This window comes from Vipera berus (assembly GCF_964194415.1).
Source record: "Vipera berus genome assembly, chromosome: 16".
Lineage (NCBI taxonomy): Eukaryota > Metazoa > Chordata > Lepidosauria > Squamata > Viperidae > Vipera > Vipera berus.
Genome location: NC_138219.1, coordinates 6,515,468 through 6,534,349, shown reverse-complemented (window position 1 = coordinate 6,534,349; position 18,882 = coordinate 6,515,468). Strand labels below are relative to the sequence as shown.

At 47.2% G+C, this 18,882-nt stretch overlaps 2 protein-coding genes across 3 annotated transcripts; one reads left to right on the top strand and one right to left on the bottom strand.

Annotated features, from left to right (window-relative positions):
- Nucleotides 1-497: 497 nt before the first annotated feature.
- On the bottom strand, nt 498-8,644 carry DNAJC4 (DnaJ heat shock protein family (Hsp40) member C4). Its single transcript, XM_081340788.1, has 7 exons — nt 8,590-8,644; nt 7,433-7,553; nt 6,310-6,409; nt 4,765-5,027; nt 4,015-4,185; nt 1,814-1,900; nt 498-817 (listed from the first exon to the last, which is right to left on the bottom strand). Exons 2-7 carry the CDS (start codon nt 7,522-7,524, stop codon nt 691-693), a joined length of 840 nt encoding a protein of 279 aa, XP_081196914.1. The 5' UTR covers nt 7,525-7,553; nt 8,590-8,644; the 3' UTR covers nt 498-690.
- On the top strand, nt 8,214-18,114 carry NUDT22 (nudix hydrolase 22). 2 transcript variants are annotated; one of them, XM_081340787.1, is made up of 7 exons: nt 8,214-8,517; nt 11,634-11,748; nt 14,830-15,316; nt 16,194-16,307; nt 16,400-16,497; nt 16,952-17,045; nt 17,957-18,114. In XM_081340787.1, the coding sequence occupies exons 3-7, from the start codon at nt 14,849-14,851 to the stop codon at nt 18,059-18,061; spliced, it is 879 nt and encodes a 292-aa protein (XP_081196913.1). In that variant the 5' UTR covers nt 8,214-8,517; nt 11,634-11,748; nt 14,830-14,848; the 3' UTR covers nt 18,062-18,114. The 2 variants fall into 2 exon arrangements, with proteins under 2 accessions (XP_081196913.1, XP_081196912.1); XM_081340786.1 differs by having other exon boundaries at nt 8,214-8,595.
- Nucleotides 18,115-18,882: the final 768 nt, after the last annotated feature.

The window sequence follows — 18,882 nt, the reverse complement described above, 5'->3', positions numbered from 1 at the left end:
GGTCTCCCCGCCCCAGGGACGGCCATCAATGGTCACGGCCACGTGATGCTGGCTGGGGAATTCTGGGAGTTGAAGTCCACAAGTCTTAAAACGTCGCCCGGTTTGGACAGCCCTTGCCAGGCAGAGCCCTTGATATATGGCGGAGGCTTTGGCGGGGAGGGGGAGGGAAACAAGCCGATAATGCCGGTTGGACCGATGGGATTTTGGCTACGATCAGCTAACGGTTCACACCGTTCCAGGGAGCCCGAGAGACCTGGGGCACCCAGCCAGGGAGAGCTTCCTTGGCTGAGCCGGGCAGAATCGGCGGCCCCAATGACCGGAGCCGCAGAAGAAGAACGTCTTGCAAGCCATTTTCCCTCTCCGATTTATCCCCCTTTTTTCTCCGTCAGCCTTGAAGCTGGAGGACAGATGGAAGAGACTCTGAACCAGGATACCGGGGACCCAGGTGGGCCTGTGGGTGGAGATTCAGCCCCCCCCCAGGGCCCCCACCCCCCCAAAAAAATATCTCCTGTATTTGACCCAAGGCCGGAGCAGACCAGGTGCAGGACTTCCTTGGGAAACGAAGATCAGAGAGAGAGTGTATCAAGGGGGCTTCTATTGACAAGAATCGGGGAGCAGGGGAAGGGGGTCCGAAGGGGTGACGCCGGGGGTCTCGGCCAGCGGGCTGGAAGAGGGCTGGCTGCAACCGGATCACTTGGCCGTCGAGGAGGAAGGAACCGGATCGTTTACGGAGTCCAGGTTTTCCGAGTGGGGTTTAGTGGGGTCTTCCTCGAGAATTGGGGTCCGCTTCTGTTGCAGACGCTCTTGGCGTCTGACTCTGCAGGGGTGTGTGGAAAGGAGGGTCGGGTCAGTAGCACTCCTCAAGGTTTCCCGCTCGGCAGACGAGACACCCCCCAAATCACAGGGTGGTTTAGCAACCCTCCCCCCCCCCGCTGTCTCTCTCCTCCCAGTTGCATTTCAAAGGGGTTGTACAAGTAGCCCTCGACTTACAACAGCCTGTTTAGCGACCGTTCCAAGTCACAACGGCGCTGGAAAAAAAGGGACCATTTTTTTTTCAGAGTTACGACCTTTCCAGCATCCCCCACTGTGGGTCCCGTGATCAAAACGGACTCCTATTTACGACGGTTGCAGCGTCCCGGGTTCACGGGGTCCCCTTCTGACAAAGCAAACTCAATGGGGTTCTCTTAGCGACTGGGTTAGTCGCTTACCAACTGGGGCGATTCGCTTAACAGCCGAGGCAGGGAAGGTCGTAAAACGGGGCAAAACTCACTTAAGAAACGTCTCACTTACAAACCAACGCTTCTGGGCTCGGTTGTGGGGTCAAGGAGTGCCTGCACATGGAGGCCTCGACAGCCTGAGGCCTTCTGGAGGGGCTGGCCTACAACTCCCAGAATTCTCTGCCAGCGCAGCTGATGGGCGTATGAGACCCCCTCCCCGCTAGGACCTCAGTCAAAGACCCTGATAACGATGCAACTCGAAACAGAAGGTCCCTTGTTCCTGGATTGGTTCAAATGCTAATCTGGGTTTGCATCTGTCAATGTGACATCTGCCAGTTTTCAACTCGGGTGGGTGGGGATGAGTTTTTGTTTTCCATCCTCTTAATTCACATTTATATATATATATATATATATATATATATATATATATATATATATATATATATATATATATATATATATATATATATATATATATATATATATATATATAATGTTCTCACCTAGTTGTGTTTTGCCTCGGTTATTTTTTTTTTCTTCCCCCTTTGGATTTTGTATTTTAAATTTTTTTAAAAAAATGGAAAAAATACACATACCTGCCTTGTTCCTTTGCCTTAATTAGGGCCTGGCTGATCATGCGGTCTCTCTCGTTCATTAAGCCGGTGTGAAGTTTTGCGACTTGCCTGCGCACAAAATGGAAGGCGTTCAGAGGCCAAGACGACACTGGGGAGATTTCGGTACGAGGCACGAGAGAGAGAGAGACACACACACACACACACACACACACAGAATGCCAGCACTTGGGAATTTAAAAGAGAGAGATCCCCTGTCTTCTCTCCAACTCTCACCACCCTGTGGAAATTCCCCTTGGGATAAAAAAAAGACCCAAACTCAACCAATTCCTGGCAACTCAACCCAGCTGTGCCTTCTCTTCCAAAATCTCCCGTTTCTTCCCAGCTCTGAAAGTTATACAGGGACTCCTTGACATCATCATCATCATCAAGATGCAAGGGACCTTGGAGGTCATCTACTCCACCCCCCTGCTCAGGCAGGAAACCCTATTACCATTTCAGACAAAGGGCTGTCCAGTCTCTTCTTAAAAACTTCCAGTGTTGGAGCATCCTGGAGGCAGGTGGTTCCACTGGTTAATTGTTCTAACTATCAGGAAGTTAGAATCACTCGTCTAGCCACCGTTCAAAGCTACAACGGCATTTTTTTAAAAAAGGGAACGAACCCCGGGGGGCTTTTAAGTAGAGACTGGATCTGTCTGGAATGGCATAAACTCTCCTACTTGCGCAGGGGGTTGGACTAGAAGACCCCGCAACGTCCCTTCCCACTCTGTTATTCGGTTATTTACTTTCCAGAGAAGGAGGAAGAGATGCTTCCTCCGCCCCCATTCCTGCTCTGGACTCAGGGTTCTCTTATCCGATAGCTGCCAGTCTAGGGCTGCCAGACTTCCTTCTTCCGTCTCCCAAGGTCATTCGCACGACAAAGGCTGCTGCCTCGCTGGATGCTGGCGGATGGAAACGGCTGGCTTGAGGCGGCACCGACTTGCCAGACTTGCCGGTGTGAGCTGCACAACTCAGGCGGCGCTTGGGTGGAGAATTGGGAAGGCTTCTGGAAGGCTTCTTTCAGCAGGGGCACGCCAAGACCCCGCTCTCGCTGCCCACCTGGGCGGGGGACTCGAATCCGTATGTTCCTTCCCAGCTCCTTTTAAGCGTTCGTCCCCCCCCTGGCGGGCTCAAGTGGAAAGCTTAATTGCCTGAGATTTGATTAGAGGCCGCTCCTCATTAATCTTTCCCTGGTCACAGCTGGCTAATGAGGCAAAGGATTAGAATAAAGAAGCAGACGGTGGGTAGGGAAGGTTGGCAAGCTGCCGTGCCCAGGCTGAGACATTCAGCAAAAGCGTGTGTGTGTGTGTGTGTGTGTGTGTTTGTGTGTGTGTGTGTTGGGTTGACACTGGTGGAACAAACGCTGACAGAGCCTGTGAGGTCTTCACAGAACTTTAAAACACGCTGGGCTGTATCCTCAAAGCCATTTCGCCCCCTAGACGTTGGCAACTTGGAAGACCTGTGGACTTCAATTCCCAGAATTCCCCAGCCAGCATGTCCCATGTCCCCTTAATAATTCAGGGAAGGGGTGTCCAACTTTGGGAACTCCATCCTCAGCTAAAGATTTAAGCCCACAATAAGCTGCTGCTGTTAGTTTGGGGGCCTTCGGCCTGCAAGGAATAGCAATAGCAGTAGCGCTTAAGACTTATATACCGCTTCATAGTGCACACAGCCCTCTCTAAGCAGTTTACAGGGTCAGCACCTTGCCCCTCCCTCCCCCAACAATCTGGGTCCTCATTTTACCGACCTCGGAAGGATGGAAGGCTGAGTCAACCTTGAGCCGGTCAGGATCGAACCGCTGGCAGTGGGCAGAGTTATCCTGCAATACTGCATTCTAACCGGAAGGAAGGAAGGAAGGAAGGAAGGAAGGAAGGAAGGAAGGAAGGAAGGAGGGAGGGAGGGAGGGAGGGAGGGAGGGAAGGAAGGAAGGAAGGAAGGAAGGAAGGAAGGAAGGAAGGAAGGAAGGAAGGAAGGAAGGAAGGAAGGGCAACAGCCCTTAGACTTATATACTGCTTCACAGTGCTTTACAGCCCTCTCTAAGCAGTTTACAGAGTCAGCCTATTCTCCCCAACAACCTGGGTCCTCCTTTTACCGACCTCAGAAGGACGGAAGACTGAGTCAACCTTGAACCGCTCAGGATCGAACTGCTGGCAGTGGGCAGTGAGCTAGCCTGCAAGGAATCATACCTGTAGGTTGCAAGGTGAACCAGGAGGCTTCCAGACATGATCAGCAAACAGTACATTACGATCCTCAGGTTGCGTTGCTGCCTCTTCCTGAACTCCTGGTCTGAATACCACTCCGGAGGCGTTTTGTGGAATTCCTGCCAGTAGGCCTCATCCTCAGAGGGGTCTGGATTTCTGAGGGGGGGGGAAGGGAGAAGAGAACAGCGTGGATAAGGAGGAGGGGAGGGGAAGAGGACCTGGAGGTCCTCGACTAGAGGTAGGGCACCTTGAAAATATTTTAAAAAGAGAATACTTTTTTTTTAAACAACCCAATACAGGTAGTCCTCAACTTACAGCCCTAACTGAATCCCAACATTTCTATTGCTAAGCGAGACACTTGTTGAGTTTTGTCCCCTTTTACGACCTCTCTTGCCCCAGTTGTTAAATGAATCAATCTTAAGTTGTGCGGTCGATAACACGGTCCTTAAACGAATACACCTTCCCCCACTGATGTAGCCGGTTAGAAGGTCGCAAAACGGGGATCAGAGCGACCACGGGACCCTCGGACCGTCGTGTGAACCAGTCGCCAAAGCGTCCAAATTTTGATCACGTCTCTCTCACACACACACAACCCCGCGGACGCTGCGACGGCCATCAGTGTGAGAGACAGCCGTTAAGTCCTCTTTTTTCCATACCGTTGTAACTTCGGTCGCGAAAAAAAGACGGTTGTAAGTTGAGGACTCCCTGCACGCTCCTTTCCTTGCGCTTATTTACCTTCCGGCGGCTTGAAAGTGATCCGAGCGGAAAGGGTCTTGACGTTCCCAGGCCTGCTGGCTGCTCCATTGCTGGCGATGGACGTGGAGGGGGTCTCGGGCCGAAGGTCGCTGGGCTTCCGCACCCGGCCAGGCCTTCCGAAGGCTTCGCTGAGCGTCGTAATCTCGGCGGCTTCTCTCTTTGCTCAAGACGTTGTAGGCTTCGTTCAGCTTCACAAACTGCCTGTGCAGCTCGGGGTTGGCCGGGTTGCTGTCCGGATGGAGCTGCACATTGGGGAGGAGGAGGAGGAGGAGGAGGAGGAGGAGGAGGAGGAGAAGAAGAAGAAGAAGAAGAAGAAGAAGAAGAAGAAGAAGAAGAAGAAGAAGAAGAAGAAGAAGAAGAAGAAGAAGAAGAAGAAGAAGAAGAAGAAGAAGAAGAAAGAAGGAAGAAGAAGAAGAGGAGGAGGAGGAGGAGGAGGAGAAGAAGAAGAAGAAGAGGAGGAGGAGGAGGAGGAGGAGGAGGAGGGGAAGGAGAAGAAGAAAGAAGGAAGAAGAAGAAGAAGGAGAAGAAGAAAGAAGGAAGAAGAAGAAGAAGAGGAGGAGGAGGAGGAGGAGAAGAAGAAGAAGAAGAAGAAGAAGAAGAAGAAGAAGAAGAGGAGGAGGAGGGGAAGAAGAAGAAGAAGAAGAAGAAGAAGAAGAAGAAGAAGAAGAAGAAGAAGAAGAAGAAGAAGAAGAAGAAGAAGAAGAAGAAGAAGCTGACTCAGGAATTCTGGGAGTTGAAGTCCATGAGTCATAAAAGAGCCGAGGTTGCCTACCCCTGACTTAGACCTTTATACCGCTTCACAGTGCTTTACAGCCCTCTCTAAGCGGCTTAGAGAGTCAGCCTCTTGCCCCCAACAATCTGGGTCCTCAGTTTACCGACATCGGAAGGACGGAAGCTGAGTCAACCTTGAGCCAGTCAGGATTGAACTTCTAGCTGTGGGCAAAGTTAGCCTGCAATACTGCATTCTAACCACTGGGAAGGAAGGACAATAGCAAATAAAGAACTCAGTTCAATATATTGCATTGTCCACGTGCTTTAAACCTATATACTTGCTGATGCTTTATTTAAATTTATATTTGTTTATCAGCAATTGGATGACCTCTGTAGACACCATATACTAAATAAATAAAATAACCCATTTCCCCAACCCAGCTCTTCAACGTACACAGCACTATAGCTCTCCTATCAATGCTGTCCCCAATTTAAACCAATCAAGACGATCAATGCATAACAATAAAGCTGTACAGAACATTATCGCATGGGCATCATGCATAAGTAATATAAAGAGTCCTTTTAAAAGGTCGTTCAACTTTCTTTTGAAAGCAGTCGGAGAGAGAAGAAAATGTACTTGGTACATTGTGTAAAATCTGTTTTGGGGACTGCCTCTAATGGAGGGTCCTGGTCACAACCAAATTTATCCCAGCCTCCAAAAGGAGGGTCCTCCTCCTTCCCCACCCCACCCCCACCTCAAAATGGAAGCCTACCTGTTTTGATTTCCTAAAAAAGGCTTGTTTGGAAGCCTACCTGTTTTGATTTCCTAAAAAAGGCTTGTTTGATCTCCTTTGAAGTAGCATCTTGTTTGATCCCCAGAACTTCATAGTGGCTAATATTTCTCGCTGAAGACCTAGAAAGACGACATGGTTAGACTGCTGAAGATGATAAAGCAGAAACTTTAGAGGGGGCTTATTCTCAAGGGGGCTCTATTAAACCAAAATCAACTTTGATGTTCAAAAGTCTAGGAGGGTGAGACCTTTACCCATGTTATATAGCTATAGTATTATTATTATCCGTCTTATCTTCTTCACGATCCCCTCTCATTGTTATTATTATGATTATTATACTTACTATTTTGCATGTAGAGAGAACCTCTGCATCAAAGACAAGTCCCTTGTGTTTCTAATCACACTTGGCCAAATAAAATATTCTATTCTATTCTATTCTATTCTATTCTATTCTATTCTATTCTATTCTATTCCATTGCCATAATGGTGTAGTGGTTAGAATGCAATATCGCAGGCTAACTCTGTTCACTGCCAGGAATTCAATCCTAACCAGCTCAAGATTGACTCATTCCGTCCTTTCAAAGCTGGTGAAATGAGGACCCGGATTGTTGGGGGCAAGAGGCTGACTCTGTCAACTACCCAGAGAGAGCTGTATAAAAGGGTATATAAGTCTAAGTGCTATTAAATGAACGGTTGTAAGTCAAGAACTACCTGTATAGAAGAGATTTGCATATCTGCACTTACAGTTATTACAAGTACCCATTGTTTTTATGACGAGGTTTTTATCATATATACGTATGTATGTGATAAGATAAAAATCTAGTCATAAAAATAATGTGTACTTGTAATAAGTGTAAGTGCTGATCTGTAAACCTCTTTTTGTAATCTCCACTTGTAATCGGTCTCACATGTCACCGGCCTATGCATAATCAACCTCTTTTCCACTCCCTTTCCCCCACCTCCCCTCAATTTAAACCCCACATCCGTTCAGCCACTCCACTACCTCTAATGAAGTGAGATGCGGCTTACCAAAGCTTATACCTTTTAATATAATTTGTATGTTGGAAAAGGTGCTTCCCCACCACCACCCTCCCCAGGGTCTTATCAGTTCAAGTGCTTGAATTAATTGCAAGAACCAGACTCACCAGCCGTGGATTGTGGAAGAAAAAGCCAGATGCTGGGAATTTTGGCAACGTTGGCAACAACGACAAAGGAAATGCAAATTAGCCAAGGCCATTTCTTGAAATCCCTTCTCCTGTTCTTATCCTGACAAGTGGGACGAGAAAAGACAGAGGGAGTCATTACCAATGTAAGCGACTGCTCAAAGTTTATATTTACAAGGGGGGGGGTGTCAGTATAGTACAGGTAGTCCTTGACTTATGATTGCAATGGAGCCCCAAATTTCTGTCGCTAAGTGAGACAGGCTGTGAAGTGAGTTTTGTCCCATTTTATGCCCTTTCTTGCTCCAGCTGTCCAGGGAATCATTGCAATGATTAAGTTGTTAAGTGAATCTGGTTTCTTTGTGTTGACTTTGTCAGGTCTCAAAAGGGGATCACGTGACCCCGAGATACTGCAACCGTCATAAATGCAAGTCAGTTGCCAAGCCTCTGAATTTTGATCCCCTGACCACGGGGATGCTGCAACGGACGTTAAGGGTGAAAAACGGTCATGGGTCACTTTTTTCAGTGCTGTTGTAATTTGGAACGGCCACTAGACGAATGGTCCCAAGTCGAGGACTGCCTGTACTAAGAAATCAACGAAGACCCAACTAGAGGAAGAAACGCTCAGCGCAAAATTCCCAATTTGAAATCAAGGGCACGATGTCTCCTTTGCAATCTGTTGTGCACTAAAGAAGGATGAGTCAGATGATGATTTGGGTGGCCTTTGACGGCCGTAAATCAAACTAGAGCCAATAATTGTGAGGACGGTAAGCTACAACTCCCATCGCTCAGCCGAAGCAGCCGAGCATAAGAATCCACTTTAGGCATAGGGTTAACCATCAGAGAGGCGGAACTTCAAGAAGCCTGCCTAGTATTTCCGGGGGGACGAAATAGAGAAAGGACCCCCCCTACGGCAGAAGCCACCCGGAAGTGCGGCGGAAAGAAAGTCCAAAACAATCCGAAGAGAAAACCAGACAAAGCGGTCATTGGACGTTTTGAAATCCGTGGATCTGCTCGTCCTTTAAAAAAAATAGAAACAAGCCAAACGCAGCCGGAGGAAACGTGGGAAGGTGACTGCGGAGGGGAAAAAAAAAGAGGGACGGGCAATGACGGGAGACACGGCGGTTACCATAGAAACTCACCAACGGGTGCGTGGACTTCGGCCGCCATTTTGTGCTCCCTGCCGCGAGCCCCAAAGGGGGGGAGGGAGCAACATCCGGGTACTCTCGAAGGACTCCCGTTCTTGCCTCCAAAGGGGCTGGTCCTACAACTCCCAGAATTCCTTGCTGAAGATGCTGAGGGGCAATTTTGAGATGCCTAATTGTAGCACTTTGGGATGGGTTTGGTGAAAAGTTGGAGTGAGGCAAGCGTTGGACACGCAAACACATACAGTGTGTTAATTGAAAAACTTAAGTTGGTGTTTCTCGACCTTAGTAAATCCCAGAATTCCCCAGACAACATGTTTTAAGACGTGTGGACTACAAGTCCCAGAATTCCCCAGACAGCATGCTTTAAGAGGTTTGAACTACAAGTCCCAGAATTCCCCAGCCAGCATGCTTTAAGGGCTGTGGACTACAAATCCCAGAATTCCCTGGCCAGCACGCTTTAAGGACTGGACTACAAGTCCCAGAATTCCTCAGCTAGCATGCTTTCAGATGGGTGGACTTCAACTCCCAGAATTCCCCAGCCAGAAGCCCACAAATCTGAAAGTTATGAAGGTTGAGAAACACTTTAAAGCCTGTCAAATTTTTAAAAGTAGGTTATATTTAGGTGAAACAGACCAGCAATGTTCTGAAACATTGTGGTCCCACAACCACTTTACATTCTTAAAAATGATGGAAGGCCCCCAAAGGGTTTATATTCATACAGAAATATAAGTTACATTGATCAGTTTTTACTACTTTAGAAGTTAAAAGCAGAGACATTTAAAAATGTTCATTTATTGGATTTCACAGAAAACCGTGAGACGGTCTCCTAGTTAAGAACCACTGCGTTAGACCATGTCACATTTTATACATGCCTATATATGCACACACATGTATGCATGCATATAAATTGTGTATGTGAAAGATAGACCAAGCCCAGTTTTAGGTACAACCACATTCACACGCACATTTTACATATTTAGATGTAATAGCCATGCAGAATTCACATGGAATTGGCAAAAACAAAACTAAGCAGTGTCCCATTTATGTACAAAACACACACACACAGTGAAATTCTAAATGAGATTTTATAGATGCACGCAGACATACACGCTTTAGATGAAAGATCAGTTTTACGCACGCATACGCTATTCAGATTGTCAGGTGTTGTTTTTTTTAAATAAAATATGTTTTGTTTATGGAGAGGTATATATTTGTGCATGTGAATGCAAATTCAAACGGATGTGTACACATGCGCACGCTTGGCTCCCCTTCTGATCTGAGAAGGCTGAGTGATTTTTCTATACCCCCAGATGGTCCTGAGGTCATGGCTGTAGGTCACACTTTAAAGCAGAAGATCGAGGAGCGGGCAGGCCAGCAAGAATTGGCAGCCGGGGGTCTATCAAATGCACAATTGTCCCCCTCCTCCAGACCCTTTTTGCCAACAGCCAAGGATGCCCGAAGCCAAGTCCCTGACCTCTAAATCTAGCCCTAGTGAATGAATCTTTGCTTTACCCAAAAGGGTTTTTTTTTTTGCCCCAAACAAACTTAAATGGAAAGATGCCAACTCTGAAGGTTGAAAGGCGAGGGAACAGCTGGCTGTGGTATCTTGATTTGAGAAAGACCATACAGATGCTTTTTTGAAGGCGCCCGGGCAAAAGGGCTCGCATTTGCTCAGCTGGGAAATACTTGGGAAGGATGCCAGCAACTTCGCAGTGCAAATGAGCCAGAGACCCCAACTGACAAAACACAACTTTTGTCAAAGGTGCGACAGTGACGTCTCCCCTTTCATCGGGAAGAAGAGAGAATGGACCTTCTATTTTATTTTATTTTATTTTTGAATGGGGGTGGGGGTTAGGGTTTCCTCCTACAAAGGGCCCAGTCAGGACAGCTTAGGAAAACCAGTGTCAAAAGAGAAGTATGTTCTTGCCAAATAGAAACGCCAACATTTTCCATGGTAGGAAGGAGAAGGGAAAGATAAAAACGGCAGCGGGAATTAACGCTTCATGCTCCAGGCTGAGAATGACCTTACATCAGGGCTTACCAAATTTTTGCAGAATTTTGAAATGAGAAATGAGTTTGTAAAATTATTTTATTGGCATCAGGGTTGGGCAAGAAATACCCATGCTATCAACTTTTAAGGATTCAATTTTAATCTATCTAACACAGTTCTCGAATATTTTGGTTTTCCAGTGACCCATTGCGGCTTTGCGCAGGCAACGGGAGGAATGGACTTCAAAACCCTGCCCACCTTTTAAGCAGAATTAAATCTCGCTCCTGTTTTATCCAGCTGAGTTTGCAACTGGTTTCAAGAGATAAAACAGGAAGATTTTTCCCGGACGTCCCCTTTACCTGTGCAAACCCAATTCAGGTTTTTTTGTTTTTGTTTTAATTGCAACCCAATAAAGGAGTGAGCGCCTGTTACTCGTCCCAGCTTCTGTCAACCTAGCAGTTCGAAAGCACGTAAAAATGCAAGTAGAAAAATAGGGACCACTACGGTGGGAAGGTAACAGCGTTCCGTGCGCCTTTGGCGTCTAGTCATGCCGGCCACATGACCACGGAGATGTCCTCGGACAAGCGCTGGCTCTTCGGCTTTGAAACGGAGATGAGCACCGGCCCCTAGAGTTGGAAACGACTAGCACGCCTGTGCGGGGGAACCTTTACCTTTACCTTTAAAGGAGAATATTTGTAGCTCAGGGTTGAAATGAGGGATCCTTGGTATTCTCTGAGCCTGTTTGTTTTCTTGCAGAGGTTTCATCATCCGAACTAGGTAACATCATCAGTGCCAGAAGGGACATCTGCAGCAAACCCCACTCCCTTCTAGCACTGACGATGTAACCTAGTTGGGTCATGAAACGTCTGCAAGAAAAACCACCAAACTTAGGAGCACCAAGGACCCCTCAAATCGCAACCCCTCTCCATGTTGTCCTTGATCATGGGCATCTGCCTGTTTGTTTGTCTGACAATCCTTCTTCCATAGCATCTGATTTTGACATTTTCTGTGAAAAGTGGCACTCTTAAAGCCAGGCTCTCTTTGTTAGTTGTAGGACCTTGGTGAACACCCAGCCGTGCCGTCCTTTGGAGCTGATCCGAATAAAGTCGACTAAAGGATCTATTAACCGAAGACACAGATCCTTGATTGCGGTTGCAAGACGGGTACGCCACAACTTGAGATTTTCCTAATGCTTAATAATTCATTATACGTAGTATCTGGGTTAAGCATGCGTAGTAAAGTAAGCCAAAGTCCCCAATCTCATTTCAGCCTGCGCGGTGTTGTGTGAACCTGCCCCAAGCATTAAAGCCAATGCCAGCCAAAACACCATCACGGTTCCCTGGCCTAGCCAATTCCACAGCTGCCTGACTCTTAGGACAAGCCAACCAACTTTTTTGCAGTATCCCGTTAACGACGGCTTTGACCTAGAAACGGATTCGCTTAAACTAATTCGCTTTGACTAATTAGTTCAATTGGTGGAGCAGTGGGCTAATGCCTCCTTAAGTAACACCAGCTGCCTGCAATTAGTGCAGGTTCGAGTCCCACCAGGCTCAAGGTTGACTCAGCCTTCCATCCTTCCCAGGTAGGTCAAATGAGGACCCAGATTGTTGGGGGCAATTAAGCTGACTTTGTAATAATGCCGCTTGGGGTGTGTGTGAAAGCCCTAATAAGCAGGCATATACATAGAATGAAGGCTACTGCTAAGCTTGTAAGCCGCCCTGAGTCTTCGGAGAAGGGCGGGATATAAATGGAATAAAAATAAAATAAAAATTAATTAACTAATTACCCGATCATCTACAGATCTTAAAGTCTGCTGATTTCAATTCTGTTTTTTAAAAAAAAAACAAGGAGAAACAAGAGATGATAGAAGTTGTTTCACCATGGTTTGGACTTCAGTCCCCAAGGATCTTTTTTCCTTCCGTTCCTCCAGTTTGTATAAGTCCCCATCCCTCAATTCTTCCCACTGAGATTAACATTAATTAGCGCCCGTTACAAATCAGATTATACGCAAAAGGGGATCATGTGACCCCGGACCACTGCAGCCGTCGTAAATGTGAGTCAGTTGGCGAGCCCTTGGATTTTGATCACATAACTAGTTTACAAGTGTCACTGTAACTTTGAATGAACTGTTGTAAGCCGAGGACGGTTCGAACTGCAGCTACGCCGATCCTGGCCTGTTTTTATTTTTTGGGCTGAGCATTTTTTTTTTAAAAAAAAGACCCGAATCCTTTTTAAATCTGGGGTGGGGGTGGGTGGGTGGGGGAATTGTGGGGAAAAAAAACATTGAGCTATCCAACGAATGCTTCTTCGGCAAAGCTGCAGCGCGGCTGTGGCTGTTCTCCTTCCGCAGAAAATTATTTCCACCGAACTGCCATGACAGCATTCAGGGTTGCTCTGTAATTAAATTGAAGTCTTATAATCTCATCCATCTCAGCTCCAGGGCTGACGTGATTTTTTTGGATTTATAGCATCTGCAACCGGGTCCAAAAAAAAGAGCTTAATATCAGACATGGCGGATGGAGATGTGGACGGAACTAAGAATTAGCATGAAGCCTCATTTTTTTTTAAAAAAAAAATTTCTTTGTCCTCCCTGACAAATGTTCCTGCTATTCCACCCCCCCCCGCCCCCCCCGCTCCCAAAAATAGGCTTTTTCACGTTCCAGATAAGGGTTGCGAGGTTGTTTCCAGCCTCATCCTTTAACTGCAGACCCTCCAGCCGTAACCTTTGTTTCGAACTTGTAAAAATAAGATGGCTCTGTTGCAATTAAGCTGCCAGATTTTCAAATCCATGACCGGCCAAAGACTTTGCTTCTACACAACGGTGACTGTTGTAGAAGCCCTGTCTTCTTTTACGTCTCTCCACCCCAATCGGAGAGAAGGAAATCGAGGTTTAACAGTTGGCAACCCTGATCTAAATCCCCCATTTTCTTAACCTCCTGCTGTTTTCCTTCTTCACATCAACCCCCATCCATGTAGCCCTCCGGGATACACGAAGGGCAGCCAAATCTGAAAAATATCGCTCTGGCTTTGTGTCAACACCCCCCACCCCTACCCCCCGCTGGCGGGGGAATTTCTAGTGCCAGGGCATCTGAACATGGCTCTATCCAGCCGTGACGACCACTGCAAGTTAACCATGGATAGCTTGACAGGTTGGGTGTCCTCCTGGGCAAAAGATGCAGCCTCTGAGTTTCAAACAAGAAGGCTAAATTGTTTGGATAGGAAGGAGCACATTGGTATACCTAACAGCTGCTAGGCTGATCTGGGGGTGGGGGGAATCAATAAAAGTTAATGCAGATAGTCCTCAACTTATAACAGCTTGTTTAGTGACCCTTCAAAATTACAACAGTATAAGTCGGAGGTCTTCAAACTTGGCCCTTTGATGACTTGGGGGCTTCAACTCCCAGAATTCCTCAGTCAGGCACGCTGGCTGAGGAATTCTCGGAGTTGAAGTCCACAAGCAGGGCAATAGTTTATGCTACTCGGGCAGCCACTCAGAAGAGGCACTGGGTCAAATTTGTCTGCATCGGCATCTGGTTATTCGCCTTCCTCTTCTCGCTCCCAGTGATCCGCTTCCAGGAAGCTTTTACAGACCCAAATTCCCCTCACACGGTTTGTTATGAGGACATTGGTGGGAATCAAACAACTAAATGGAGGGTAGTATTGAGAATTTTACCACAGGTGTTTCGTTTCCTCCTCCCCTTGACAATCATGATGATTTGCTACGGAATAACAGTGCACAGACTCTACCAGACGAAGAACAAGCAAAAGAAGAAGGCAATGAAAGTAATCTTGGCTGTAGTGCTGGTCTTTGTGATCTGTTGGCTACCCTACAACATCACCCTGCTTATTGATACTTTGCTGAGGAGTGGAGTCATTACAGAGACCTGCTCAGTTCAAGAAAGCATTGACAGTGCTCTGTCAGGTACTGAGATTTTGGGAGTTGCTCACAGCTGTATCAACCCCATCATATACGCTGGCTGAGGAATTCTGGGAGTTGAAGTCCCCAAGTCATCAAAGAGCCAAGTTTGAAGACCCCTGCTATAAACAGTTAGTCCGTCACCAATCTGTAATCGCAGGAAGCTGAAGAGTGATGAGCTGAAGTGGCTGGCTGAGGAATTCTGGGAGTTGAAGTCCACAGGTCTCAAAGTTGCTAAGGTCGAAAAACATTGCGGATACGTACCGGGGACCCCCCCCAAAAAAACCCCCAGAGGAAATGCCGGAAGTTTCCCCTTTCTCTTTTCTAGGTGTCAAAGCAGACTGAGGATGGATCCAGATATCTCCTTACTGTTCAAGTGCCCGTCTTCGGAGGGTATCCCTGAGTCTCACGTCCGAGTAGAACTTTCTCCCCTTTACGACCGGAACTCGCTGCCCGCAGATCAGGCCCAAATCGACAAGGTTTGGGCGGCGCGTTGCCAGCAGAACCCGTGGCTTTTCAACGGGGCCAAATTTCGCCTCCACTCCGTCAAGCTGGATGGGACCCTTTTGACTTTCCACCTGGGGCTGACCAGCTATAAGGACTTTGTGGGCACCAACTTGGCAAAGACAGCCAGGCAGCTCCAGGAGCAGGGACGCAAGGACTTTGGGAACAGCCAAGCCTATCTCGCCGAACCCCTGGGCGTGGGCGCCATGTTGCACACGGCAGACGACAACTTTGTCTTCTTGCGGCGCAGCCTGTGTGTGGGGGAAGCGCCGGGAAAGATCGACGTTCCTGGGGGACACCCGGAGCCTCAGGTGGGCGGCCGTATCCGGTTAGAGGCATTCTGGAGCGAAGGATTAGATTGAAGGAATTCCTTAAATAATTAAGGAACTCCGGTAATCTTAGAAGTAGGTTTGTCCTCAATTTACAAGCCTAGCGTTTCAGTCATCAATCCTTGCAGGTGTAAGGTGAGGCCCAAAATAACCGGATTCAATTTTACAACCATTTTTATGATGCTTGTAAAGTGAGTCACCGCAGTGACTGAATGAATCACGTGGTTGTTCCACAAACCACTTGGTCATGAAGCAAATCCAGCACACCCAATGGACTTCTTCTTCTTCTTCTTCTTCTTCTTCTTCTTCTTCTTCTTCTTCTTCTTCTTCTTCTTCTTCTTCTTCTTCTTCTTCTTCTTCTTCTTCTTCTTCTTCTTCCTCCTCCTCCTCCTCCTCCTCCTCCTCCTCCTTCTTCTTCTTCTTCTTCTCTTGCTATTTTCTGCCAGAAAACAGCCAAAAAAAAGTAATCAATTATGATCACCTGACCGCAGGATGCCACGATCAGTGTTCAAGCGTGTGAAATGTGATCACACGGCTGCAGGGCGTGTGTGCTTGCGCAGGAATACCTTTGAGGCCGGGGAGGGGGGATAAATCACCTTTTTTAAAGTACATCCTAACCTAGAAGGGTTGATGAGCGACCGTCGTAAGTCGAGGACGGCCTGTATTTATATCTCCTTACTCCCCCCCATTAAGCTACCCAGGGGGCGTCATTCTTTTGGAAAATGGCAGCCACAAACGGCAGCTCTACCCGACGCACTCTCCAGTTGATTTCTCCAATGCATTTATGTTGCTGATGGAGGCTGGGTGTAGCCCTTACTCTTGAGTAGGCGTATTTGCTGCGATTGCCCTCTCTTCGCAGGCTGTGTTAGGAAAGGATGCTCCAGAGAGATCCGTCATTCGCCATCAGGACCTCCCGGGAGATCTCGTGGTCAGGGAACTCTTCTCTTCCGTGCTTCGGGAGATCCAGGATGAGGTGAGGGGCCGGAAGACCAGAAGGAGGCCTTGGGTCGGGTCGCTCTCCTTCCACTGCTTCCCCACTCACCTTTTTTTTTTACCTGTCCCCAGGTGAACCTTCAGTCAGCCGCCCTCAGCAGCCCTCTTTTGCTCGGCATCGTTCGGAACGAGACCAGTGCGGGCCGGGCCAGCGCCGAATTCTATGTCGGGTAATGCTTTAGGGAGGAGGGATACAGGCCGCTCCTCGACTTAACGACCACAACCGGGCCCCAGATCTCTGTCACTAAGTGAGACATTCGTTCACTGATTTTTGCCCCGTCTTGCAACCTCGCTTGCTGCAATTTCTTACAGGCCATTGGCCTGTAACGGCACAGGGTTTCCTGCCTAGCAGGGGTTTCGACTAGATGACCTCCAGGGTCCCTCCCAACTTTATCACGTTTACTATTAACGACCGTATCCCAGACAGTTCTGGTCCGTCGTGGTCGTAAGCGGAGGGCTCGCTTGTTGACCCAGCCCGTTTCCGAAGCGAAACAACATTCCAGCCTCCCAGCTGTTCCCTCGGCGTGGGATGGCTTGGAGCAACACGCCTAGATGCCTTGTGCCTTCCGCTCTCCTATTTCTCTTCTCATTGCCGACGGGTCTCCCTTCCATCTTGCCCTTCAGGTGCAGGCTGACCTCAGAGCAGGTGAAGCAGCGCTACGCTCTGGGGGGGCCAGAAGCTCAAGAATCCGTCAGCATCCTCTTTGCCAGCCGAGAGGTAGGTCTGTGAAGCTCTGGTCCAGGGGCAGCAGAGATGGAGAATGAAAAAGTTGCCCGGGAGCGAGGCTGGAGGAATTATTATTATTATTATTATTATTATTATTATTATTATTATTATTATTATTATTATTATTATTATTATTATTATTATTATTGAAGAAGGAAGACACGTAGACCCCGACAGCCATTCGTTCAGTGACGGTTTGAAGTGACGACGGCACTGGACAAATTTTTCAGACTTTATATTGCAGCACTCCCTCTGGTCACGCAATCAAAATTCAGACACTTGCCAACTGGCCGGTAATAATAGTAATAATAATAATAATAATAATAATAATAATAATAATAATAATAATAATAATAAGAAGAAGAAGAAGAAGAAGAAGAAGAAGAAGAAGAAGAAGAAGAAGAAGTTGGAAGGGACCTTGGAGGTCATCTAGTCCAACCCCCTGACTTCCTCCCATTTTGGCATCTCCCTTATTCATTCTCTCTCTCTCTCTCTCTCTCTCTCTCTCTCTCTCTCTCTCTCTCTCTCTCTCTCTCTCTCTCTTTTCCCCCTTTCTTTCTCTCTCATTCTCCCTTTCCCATCCTTTCTCTCTTTCTCTTCCCCTTCTCTCTCTCTTTCTCCCTTTCCCACTGCTTATCTCTCTCTCTCTCTCTCTCTTCCCCTTTCTCTTTCTTTCTCTCTCCTTCTCCCTTTCCTACTTTCTCTCCCCCCCTCTTTCTTCCCTCTGTCACTGTCCTTCTGTCTCCCTCTTTCTCTCTCTTCTCTCTTTCTCTTCCTCTCTTTCTCCCTTTCCCATCATTTCTCTCTCGCGCTATCTTTCTCTCCCTTTCTCTTCCCCCTCTCTCTTCCCTCTTCCCCCCCTCTCTTTCTCTTTCTCTTTCTCTCTCTCTCTCTCTCTGCAGGATGTCCTGTCGATGGAGCAGAAGGGTGAGTGGTGGAATCAGCTCTGCCCATCAGCCAAAGGGGCAGTGAAACTTTACGCAGAGGTCCTGGGAGCGCGTCAGTGAAAGTCCACCAATAAACTCTCCCATTTAACTGTTCAGAATATCTTTACCCGAAACATCAACCGCCACAAATTCAGGTCTTCTTCCAGCTCCTAGAACTGTGTCTATTGGGCTCCGTTTTTCAATAAAGAGCGTTTTTTTATACACTAAAAAAAAAGAAAAAAAAAGAATTCTCATTTCAGGTACAATTTCAGATGCTAGGATAGTTTGGGTAGGCTTCTGAGCCTGCATTTCCTGTCCTCCTCTCCACCCATCTGGCCGCTTTCTATTCCTACATCCCATCCTTGGGGAAATGTCCAAGCTGGAATCTGCATCGTTGGCTGGGTTGTTTTTGTCCCAAAATTAAATTGCTGTTTGTGGACACCCAGTCCTGAAGTTTGCACACTGTTTAGATGGGCTTATAAACTTTGCACCCTGAACATTGGCGATGAAAGAATGAAAAATGTGCCTTGTGTTTCTGTAAAAAGCGAAAACCCTAACCAAAACAGATTTCTGAGTCCAGTAATGTGTTCAGTATTTATAGGGAATGAGCAGTTATTTTAATGTGTTTGTTTTGGGTTTAATGTGTTAGGGATCGGCCGCTGTGGTTTGTAAATCGTGATTTGGGACTCACCATGTTGTGTGAACGCAGCTGATTGCAGTCTCGTTTTTTTGTTGTTGTTTTTTAAACTTATGTCGGGTTTGGGCTGTAACTGATGGAATAAACCAGTGTTTTTCAACCTTTTTTGGGCAAAGGCACACTTGTTTCATGAAAAAAATCACGAGGCACTCCACCATTAGAAAATGTTAAAAAATTTAACTCTGTGCCTATATTGACTATATAT

Bases quoted from the DNA above. Each gene is read 5' to 3' on its own strand.
- DNAJC4 (XM_081340788.1), bottom strand. From the start codon at position 7,524: ATGGCCTTGGCTAATTTGCATTTCCTTTGTCGTTGTTGCCAACGTTGC. The intron at 5,028-6,309 runs GTAGGCTTCCAA...CCCAATGTGCAG, and splicing joins TTTTTAGGAAATCAAAACAG to CTCCATCCGGACAGCAACCC. The intron at 818-1,813 runs GTATGTGTATTT...ACACCCCTGCAG, and splicing joins AAGGCAAAGGAACAAGGCAG to AGTCAGACGCCAAGAGCGTC.
- NUDT22 (XM_081340787.1), top strand. From the start codon at position 14,849: ATGGATCCAGATATCTCCTTACTGTTCAAGTGCCCGTCTTCGGAGGGT. The intron at 16,498-16,951 runs GTAATGCTTTAG...CTTGCCCTTCAG, and splicing joins AGCGCCGAATTCTATGTCGG to GTGCAGGCTGACCTCAGAGC. The intron at 17,046-17,956 runs GTAGGTCTGTGA...CTCTCTCTGCAG, and splicing joins TCCTCTTTGCCAGCCGAGAG to GATGTCCTGTCGATGGAGCA.